Source organism: Octopus bimaculoides, chromosome 5 (genome assembly GCF_001194135.2).
Source record: "Octopus bimaculoides isolate UCB-OBI-ISO-001 chromosome 5, ASM119413v2, whole genome shotgun sequence".
In the NCBI taxonomy this organism is placed as follows: Eukaryota; Metazoa; Mollusca; class Cephalopoda; order Octopoda; family Octopodidae; genus Octopus; species Octopus bimaculoides.
In genome coordinates, this window is record NC_068985.1 from 23,061,321 (window position 1) to 23,071,909 (window position 10,589).

Consider the following 10,589-nt stretch of genomic DNA (forward strand, 5'->3'; position numbering starts at 1 on the left):
GACGCTCTTCCGATCTCATGACTAGGTTCTCTTGCTTGTATGGAATGGTGCAGAGTCCTGTTGCCAGACATAGGGTCTTCCAGCAGCCACCCTTTTGATCCAAGGCAGCACTACCTCCTCCAGGCACTTGATGTGGGCCTCCATGTTGAGTCTGAGGCAATGTGGGAAGTTGAATGGAGGCAGAACGTCGCCATCACTAGTGATCACTCGAAACACCATGATGTTGACTGGTTGTTTGATTTTTATCTCTCTCAGTACATGTTTCGGGAACAAGGCAAGCCAACAGTTGTTCTGTGTGTTCACCATCTGTTTGTATCGGCGTTTCCAGTGCAAATGCCAAGCAGTACAGAATATCATTTCCAAATTTCTGGCAGAGTGAATTGCATCATGGTGCAATTCACAAACGGTGCCCAACTGCCCCTACTATACTGTGTAGTTGACAAAATTGAAGACAAACAATGCGCATGCATGAAATTAAAAGTATAAATTGGTGACAATTTACCCATCACGTCCTGTATATACATACATTAATACTTGTTTTTATGTAAAGTTATAATAAAAACAATTGAAATTGAAGAATTACTCAATATTTTTTGTTGAATACAAATTTATTATTCCTTAATTAGAATACTACTGACAGTGACGTTGAAGTTTTAGCCAGCTAAGCTGTCTTTTATACATATGGCCATACAAGTTCTATACACATGCCCAAATAATGCAGTCTTTTCTTTTGTACACAACATCAGATTCCTATGTTCCAATTTTCTCTCAGTTTATTTGCACTCTTTCATTCATGCACACTAGTATCATACATCCAGTGGGATATGCTCACTTTAGTTTGTTTTTAGTTACTGGTTTTAGAATTTAAGTTTATTTTCTTAACTTTAATAAATATGAACAGCACCGTCTGAGCGTGATCATTGCCAGAGCAGCTGTCTGGCTTCCATGTTAGTGGCACGTAAATAGCACCATGTGAGCGTGATCATTACCAGCGTCGCCTTACTGGCACTTGTGCCGGTGGCACGTTAGAAAATCATTTGAGCAATGTCGTTGCCAGTACCACTGGACTGGCTCCTGTGCAGGTGGCACGTAAAAAACACCATTTTGAGCGTGGCCGTTGCCTGTACCGCGTGACTGTCCCTCGTGCCAATGGCACGTAAGAGCACCCACTACACTCTCGGAGTGGTTGGCGTTAGGAAGGATATCCAGCTGTAAAAACTCTGCCAGATCAGATTGGAGCCTGGTGCAGCCATCCGGTTCACCAGTCCTCAGTCAAATCTTCCGACCCATGCTAGCATGACAAGCGGATGTTAGACGATGATGATGATGTACTATTTAGTTTTCTTGGTGGATGGTTTAGTAAAAGACAGTAGTTACTTTATGAGGTCCTTTAAAAATTTGGCACCTCAGACATGTGCTCTACCTATCTCCAGCCTAGTTCTTCACTGATTACGTATAATCTTACCCAATTAAAATTTCTTAGTTCACTACATTAATGTTAGTACCAACCAATGCAACTATTTGTAATATTTACTGATGGTCAGCTGTGGTTTTTACTTCTACACCAAGATATTTGACACATTTATTATTGGTTTCTTACTTGCTGATATTAATCTCTCATATATATAAGTGAGGAAAATAAAGTTACGTAACATTTATGTCTTTTTCAAGAACATTAATAACCAGAATTTATAAGTGTTTCACTGATTTTGCTCATCATCTCTAGTCGTCACAATTCAATAGTATCTTCAATTTCCCTATGAAGTTTCACATTTATTTCAGCACATTTTGCTTCTCTAACTTCTTGTCATCCCAAATCTTCATATATTTTAGCAACAGAATATTTTTTCTTCTATATACTTTTAGCATACCCACTGTAACTGTCAAGTTATAAACCTAGGAGCAGGATATGACACAACTTTTTGGCAATTTAAAGACCGGAATCTGATCCCCAAATCTTATATTGAAGTGGATTTCCAGAGTGTGACTGCAAAGAAATGCCATTACATCAAATCTCGAAAACGTCTTCTCCAAAGTTTGACTTCTGAAGGCATGTGAGCATATTCTATATTATCATTTAATCTTAATTATAATAATTTTGTCATCAACACCACTACCATCAATGTCTAAAATATAAATCAAATGTAATTTTCTTCATTAGAGAGTATCAATTTGGCAGAAATCACAGATTGTTTGACCAAACAATGTTTTAATATTTGATTTCTAGCCATCTACTTCTGTATTTAATTCCTGCCAAAGTTGACTTTCCTTTAACTCTCTTGAGATCAATAAAATTATTGTACCTATCATTTCTGTTATTGTCGCTTTTTTACCATTAGTGCCAGCTCACACCATTTTGCTCTCATTTTCTAAATGTCTATGAACTTCTTGCAGAATGAACTCCCAACAAAAACCATGCCAGCCCACTTTAATTGTCTTGCAGTGTGCCTGCCAGCCTCGATTTCTGCACTGCTCTACCATCTCCTGGTATTCTGCAAGCTTCCTCTCATGAGCCCCCCTGTATGAGTTCCTCCCTAAGCATAGTCAGTTCCCTCATCATCATTTGTGAGGTGGAGTTTGAGGTCACTATATCTGGTCTGAGTGTTGATGGAATTATATGATCTGAGAACTTAACTCTTCCATGAGATCTACTCTCAGCTGTCTGGCTGGGGCTATGCAAAGTATGTTGATCATTGAAGTTTCCATGCACTGGACTTTTCTTCAGCTCTCAGAAAATTGATAGTGTCTTTTCTTGGATGATATTTACTGCACTGAATGACTGTCAGTATCATCTCTGCAACTGCCCTGAGCACCTGAATATGGGATGAATATAAAAATTAAGAAATACTATGGCACTAAAAAATACTAAATAATAGATCAAAAAAATAACCTCCATTTATACTTATTATTAGATAAGAGGTGAGCATTGTATGCATTATCATCATCACTAAACCACTTTATAATGCTTTTAATGACAACCTGTCTCATTATATTTCTCATTGATTAATTCTCTCTAAAATGATCAACAGATTATGGCATACTCTGGAAAATGTTTCAAAATATGAGAAATTTGAAAATAATTTACTTTTAATCATTGTTTGCATAAATTTTCATCTTCTTTTAGTCAAATTTTCTCTCATTTTGGCCTCAGAATTTCATTTTTGCTCCCAGGTGTTTTAGTTAATTGATGACAGATAGTTCATTATGAAAAGCAAAATTTCTCTAAGCTCATAGATACTTGCTTTTGTCGCTGCTTACTTCATCATATAAAGATGGTGGCAGTGGCAGCAGAGGTGGTGGTGGTGATGGTGGTTGTTTTTTGTTTTGTTTTTCACACATTTTTCAGTGCTATTTCATATTTGGGTAGTAGTAGTGATGTTGATGTTGCTGTTGTATAAATAAAAGCTCTTCATTTAATTTCAGATGGTGAAATCAAATTTGATAATTATGATCTTCATAGTGATATTTATCATTTAATTGGTGCTGACCTTCGGAATGTGAATGAGTTAGAAGCCAAACTGAAGTCTTGTAATGTTGACTACGCGTTACCAACTGTATTTGTTACTGAGTGTGTTCTTGTATATATGGAGACTAACCATTCAAATTCTTTGATCAAATGGATTGCTGACAACTTCCAAACTGCCTTTTTCGTTAACTATGAACAGGTAAAACATTTGAGTGAAATCCCTCTTTAATTAATATTATCAAATTAAAAAGGAATCAGATTTCAAACACTAATTTGTTGTTGTTGATATTTCATCTTCTCTAATAATTAATGTATTATTATGTACCTGACTCGATGATGCATTTAGTCTTTATTCTGAAAATTTGTAGCCACCATGTAGCTAATTATATGCTATAATATAAGCTTATTTTCTCTCATACATGTTATTTACTAAATCTTACAACTGATTTAGCTATAATTTCGTATGTACATCAGTGCTAACACACTAAATACATTGAGCTAAATCAATAGCTTAACAATTAATTCTGGTCAAGCAAGATATGAGAGACAATCCCAAAAGTTAAAATAATTTAAAATGGAATGCATTCAAGAGTGATTTTGATCTTTAATGTAATACTTAACTAATTTTTCTCAAAACACTTCCATAATTCTATATGATGACAATTAACCAGAGATTTGTCTGGTAATCAATTCAATTAGAGGCACAGTTTTTTGAGTCAAGAAAGTTTAGTTTGGCAGCTAAAAGGCTAATAGTTTGTATCCGATCACCAGTACTGTGTTGTGGCATTGATCTAGGCTCTTTAATTTCATTGCTCAGTCCACCTAACTGTAAACAGATACCACAAGAATGTACAGTGTAGTATATAATTATTAAGGTTTTTGATAGAATATGAATGATTTCAAATTTTATGATTCTAAGAATGTTGACTTTTCCCTTCACCCTTTCAGGGTCAATGAAATATGTACCAGTCAAGTACTGGGGGCAATATAATTGACTAACCCCTCCCCCAACATTTCAGGCCTTGTGCCTATAGTTGAAAGAATTACAGTGCATACTCATGTCTCTGGAGACAGTAACCAGTGATTCATAATTTAATGTCTATGAAAACAGTTAAATAATTTATAATTTCTAGAAACATTTCATTAATCTAGCTGCCAATGTTGATTAAAATGAATTAGTCCCAGAGTGATATAATTCAATAATATACAATGTATACTTACATTTTTCATTCTGCTTTTAGGTTCATATGAATGATAAATTTGGTCAGATTATGATCTGTAATCTGAAAGCTCGTCAATGTGATTTACCTGGTGTAAGTGCTTGTACAGATTTCCAGTCCCAAACTCAAAGGTAACTTTTCAACTTTTTTATTGTTTTATCAGAGAAGGAAAATAGCTTCCATGAATTTTGCAGGCCTTCCTGCAGTAGTTAGTTCACTGTGGTTGATGGTCAACTTCAACAGCTCTAGGTTAATGTCTTCTGTGAAAAACTTAAACAGGGAGAGAATTCCACAAGGCTGTAAATTTGGAGATAGATGAATGGGTAAAATGTTTATTGAACTACCAGTATAAGGGTTATGAGTTCAGTTCTGTATTTTGTTGTGTTTCTGGGAAGAACATTTTATACTAAATTACACCATCTGACCAGACTGGTAGGAATAAATATTAGATCATCTAGAAATATGATTTGTGGTAGACTGGTGTCCTGTCCAGAAGAAGATTTATTTCTCATCTATTTCCTAGGACATTTGAGTTTAATAGACATATACTGTACTTATGAGCCTTGGCTAGCATGTTCATAAAAAAGTTATTTGTTTCATTGACAAACTTTCTATTAAGTTGTAGCATTACTCTGTCTTTTCTATCAATATTGTAATTTACTTATTCTTCAAATCATGGTTGTTGTACTCCAGCTTCATTTAATCTAACCCACTGCAATAACTTTGCTGTTCTTAGTCTCTCATACTCTGCCTCTTTTTTGCAAAACCACACATATATATTGGCCTAACATGCAGTTTTCCAAGCTCTATATTAACAAAAAATAATCTGTAGGTGCAGGAGTGGCTGTGTGGTAAGAAGCTTGCTTACCAACCACATGGTTCCGGGTTCAGTCCCACTGCGTGTCACCCTGGGCAAGTGTCTTCTACTATAGCCTTGTGAGTGGACTTGGTAGATGGAAACTGAAAGAAGCCTGTTGTATATATATATATACATGTGTGTGTATGTATTTGTGTGTCTGTGTTTCTCCCCCCACCATCACTTAACAACTAGTGTTGGCATGTTTATGTCCCAATAACTTAGCAGTTTGGCCTTAGAGACCGATAGAATAAGTACTAGGCTTACAAAGAATAAGTTCTGGGGTTGATTTGTTCAACTAAAGGCAGTGCTCCAGCATGGCCGCAGTCAAATTACTGAAAGAAATAAAAGAATAAAAGAATTGTTTCTCATTTTTCTGATCTTCCTTGTACAGATAAAAGCGAGTACTAAAAAAATCTGGTTGAAGTTAGTACAAAAAGACAAGCATTTTTAAGTCTATTCTGACTAACCTATACACTTTTTATCTTTTGTACTACAACGGCAATTTCGCTTAAATGAATGGATCCTTTTTGTCCAAAACTGCATTAATTTCAAATGTTGTGTTTAGCACTGTACACTAAGGAAGCATTCATCAATTATACAATGTCTCATAGTTCACAGCAATGTATTGTACTTTTGTTTGGAGCCCTATTTATAATACAACATTTAAAAGTATATATCTCTGCCAATGGCACAGTGCCACTGGCTCAATAAAAATCAAGAAGCAATTAGCTAGTAGACTGACAATTCAACCACTTTGTATGACAAAACAAGACATTAAGAATTCATATTAATAAATCATTAATCATTTATTAACAATGGATATAATTTTTTTTACATTACATTCTATCTCATGTTTTCTTTCAGTTTTAATGTTTTTCAACTCTGTATTGTTGTCCTTCAGTAACAGAAAAAAAAGTTCAGTCTGTATTAAAATATGAGATAATATAACCTGCTTAAAATGTGCTAATATCTCATTCTTCTGCCAAATTCATTCTCTCTCTCTCTCCTTCTTCTTCTTCTTCATCATCATCTTATTATTATTATTATTATTATTATTATTATTATTAGCAGAATTAAATTTGATAACTAACACAATGACTTGGTTGATTTGTTTGTGTCAAGGCAACGCTAGGCTTATATGCAGACAAGTGTTTATAGACTTATGCTTGGCAGTGGCTACATGTGCTTCTAGAGAAGCCAAATGAAAAACGTTTGAAAAATGCTTCATAAATCTTCATTATTTCATTATACCACTGATTGAACAGATATTCAGGATGTTAATAGTTTTTTTTCTCTTGAGAATCTTATCAAGGTTTCTACATAAATCTTGTTACATAATAAAGTCAGTAATGATGGTTCATTATTTATAAAGATTTTTAGCTAAAAAGTTGTAGGTTTTGCAGTAATTTACCGTAGACCTTAAATCTTCTCTGCAATTTAAGACAAGATATACTGTTTTACTCTTTTACTTGTTTCAGACATTTGGCTGCGGCCATGCTGGAGCACTGCCTTTAGTCGAGCAAATCGACCCTGAGATTTATTCTTTGTAAGCCTAGTACTTATTCTATCAGTATCTTTTGCCGAACTGCTAAGTGACGGGGACATAAACACACCAGCATTGGTTGTCAAGCAATGCTAGGGGAACAAACACAGACACACAAACACACACACACATATACATATATACGGCGGGCTTCTTTCAGTTTCCGTCTACCAAATCCACTCACAAGGCTTTGGTCAGCCCGAGGCTATAGTAGAAGACACATGCCCAAGATGCCACGCAGGGGGACTGAACCCGGAACCATGTGGCTGGTAAGCAAGCTACTTACCACACAGCCACTCCTGCGCCTATATTCACGCAGCCACTCCTGCGATATATTCACATTTGCTTGACAGCTGATCCGTAAAATAGTTCATTGATTTTATTAACTGTCCCAGAGAACAATATTAGTTCAGCTCTGATTGTGGCACATTGTTGTTTTTATTGAAATGCTATATAAATATGTTTTTAAAAGCTTAGATGTATTCTCTTTCTGTGATGATCTTGGTTTGTATAAAGATGTTTCATACAGTTTCTGTGATAACTTCATGTTTCATAAGATTGAAGTATCTCATGGGCATTCTTGAGCAACAGCTGATGTTTTCTACACTAGTATGAAATAAGCAATATTTTCTGTTAGAGTGGTGGAGTCTGAAAGTATATTTATCTTTTATACGTGTATGTGCATGTGAAGGTATATATCTATGTAAAAAAAAATCTGTTGTGATAAGTGACATAATCATCATCATCGTTTAACGTCCACTTTCCATGCTAGCATGGGTTGGATGATTTGACTGAGGACTGGTGAACCAGATGGCTACACCAGGCTCCAATCTGATTTGGCAGAGTTTCTACAGCTGGATGCCCTTCCTAACGCCAACCACTCCGAGAGTGTAGTGGGTGCTTTTATGTGCCACCGGCATGAAGGCCAGTCAGGCGGTACTGGCAACGACCTCGCTCAAATGTCTTTTCACATGCCACCGGCACAAGTGCCAGGAAGGTGACGCTGGTAGAAATCATGCTCAAATGGTGCTTTTTATGTGCCACTAGCATGGAAGCCAGACAGCTGCTCTGGCAACGATCATGCTCGGATGGTGCTCTTAGCGCTCCACTGGTACAGGTGCCATTACGATTTCGCTTTCACACACAAATACTCCATGTCTCTCTGTCACACTCTAATCTTTTATCGTCTGACACAAGATTACCTCCTCCAATACCCCTTCCCCTCTCAAAGGGTCTTTGTCCTGCAAGTTATGTAAAAAGCACTCAATCCACTCTGCTGGGTGATTGGTGTTAGAAAGGACATCCAGCCATAAAAACCATGCCACAACTGACACAGAAGTTTGGTGCAGTCTTCTGCCTGTCCAGCTTCTGTCAAACCATCCAACCCATGCCAACATGGAAGGCGGATGTTAAACAATCCTGATTATGATGACTCACAGATAAAAACGAGAATGCTTACACAAGCATTATTTTTATAAAGTCATATATCATCATCATCATCATCATTTAACATTCCTTTTTCCATACTGGCATGGGTTGGAGAGTTTGACAGGAACCAAATAGCCTGAGAGCTGTACCACAGAGCTTCAATGTCTGCTTTTCATGATTCCTATGGCTGGATGCCCTTTCTAATGCAAACTTCTTTAAAGAGTGTACTGAGTGCTTTTTTTCATGGCACCAGCATTAGTGAGTTGATGAAGTACTTACAAGACAAGACCCCTCAACAGAGTGGACTATACTTTTGAAGAATGTAAAAGTATGAAAGAAGGACAGGAGTTTGTGTTTTGCTGAAGAGGCGAAAATATGCCTTTCCCGGTTGGATAGAGGGTTAATGAAGATATATCCTAAAGCAGGCGTGGCCAGCTTGAATTATATTGCAGGCCACTTTAATCACAGAAAGTTTTCTGAGGGCTGCTTGTATACTTCATGCACTAATAATCAAATAACAGAATCAAGAATTTTTCAAACTTTTCATTTGTTTAAAATTATAAAATTGTAAGCTATTGCTTTCTTGCTACTTATAAATGTTTAATTTATTTTGAAACAAATGTTTTACACAAGCAATTTTATTTTGAAGTTAAATACTATACTTCAAGAAAGTATCATGCAGGCCTCAAGCTAAAAGCCTCAGGTTGGCCAGTATATGAGTGAAAGAATAAGGAAAAAGGAACAAAAAAAGGTGATTGTAGACAAGTGTTAGCATGTGAAAAGAGCATGGTGGATGATTAGAGATAGGGATTGAGGTGGACACTGAGTATCAGTCTGGAAGAGGGGAAATAATAGAAAGGAAATAGGAGTGGGTTGGGGAGGGGGAAGTGATACGGGACAGTAGTAGGGATATAATGTGAAGTGTAAGGAGATAAATGATATTATTTATAGCATCTGAGTGAGAAGTATTGCAGCTAGAAGATTGATGGAAGGATGGGTATTAAAAAATAATTTGTTGGGGAAGGCTTCACAAAATCTCTTTTGTGCTTAACCACACAGACATTTTTGCACCTATAGACGATATAGTTTGTTATCAAAAAACAAAAAGAAAAAAAGGACCAAAGGCCTATCTTGAGCCATGGACTCATAACACTGGTTTCCCAGATTCCGTAGTGTGTAAATTCTTCCACTGGATAAGACACCAGCCCTCCATCAGTTTTACCCTTTTTTTCCAGCTGAGTACAGTGTGCAATGAAGTTTTTTGCTCAAGAATACAATGCATTACCTGGTCTTGAAATTCATTAACAGGAATTGAAACCTCAATCTTAAGATCATGAGTGCAACACCCTAACTGCTATGCCTCCACCTAGTTTGTTATAAGGTTCTACAATACTTGTTTCCTCAATAATTCTTGTGTCTTTTGCAAGAATTCAAACAGGGTTCAGTAATTAAGTTTCTGGTAAACTGTGTAATCCAGTTTTGCTTCTTGATTGTAATTAATAGCATTTCACTTACATCAGCAATAGCCTTGGGAGAAAAGCATGAACATCTCACAATTAATTTGCCATTTCCTATCAAACTATGGAGGAAATTGTTATTTCTTTTCTTGTGTTATTCACCAGGCACTGATTGTAATTAAACAGTTAATTTACTAATTATAATCTCTTGGTTTAGATTCCTGACAAATGGCTGGGAAGTTGCTGACATGATAGAAATGACTCATGTTTATGCTAGTTTACCACAAGCGGATGTTCAGAGGTAAGTTTACCTGTCTCTTTCATTGTCGTTAGCTGGAGGTGACATTTGTATCTCAAATATTGTCGGCTGTTGTCTGTTGGTTAATTAATATATTTTAGGACTTTCAACTGAATGCTCTTGCAAGGAGATTAACACTGCTAGCTTTATCGGCTGATATTTCACTACCTTAAAAGGGATTCTTTTCAGAGTTAAATAAATGAACATTATTGCATACTTGATATAACACCCGCGCACGCACGCACACACACACACACACACACTCTCACTCACTCACTCACTCACTCACACACACACACACACACACACACACACTCA

The 10,589-nt window shown here is 36.4% G+C and overlaps 1 protein-coding gene across 2 annotated transcripts in view; it reads left to right on the plus strand.

Annotated features, from left to right (window-relative positions):
• The window catches only part of LOC106874329 (leucine carboxyl methyltransferase 1), a 23,275-nt gene that overhangs the window by 4,686 nt on the left and 8,000 nt on the right, over positions 1-10,589 (plus strand). For both annotated transcript variants that reach the window (XR_008264210.1, XM_014922019.2), the window contains exons 2-5: positions 1,867-2,050; positions 3,424-3,665; positions 4,708-4,817; positions 10,191-10,274. Coding sequence is in view for 1 of the 2 variants with exons in the window: in XM_014922019.2 (XP_014777505.1) it covers positions 1,867-2,050; positions 3,424-3,665; positions 4,708-4,817; positions 10,191-10,274 (620 nt within the window). In the remaining variant the exon portion in view is untranslated. The remainder of the gene's footprint in view (positions 1-1,866; positions 2,051-3,423; positions 3,666-4,707; positions 4,818-10,190; positions 10,275-10,589) is intronic.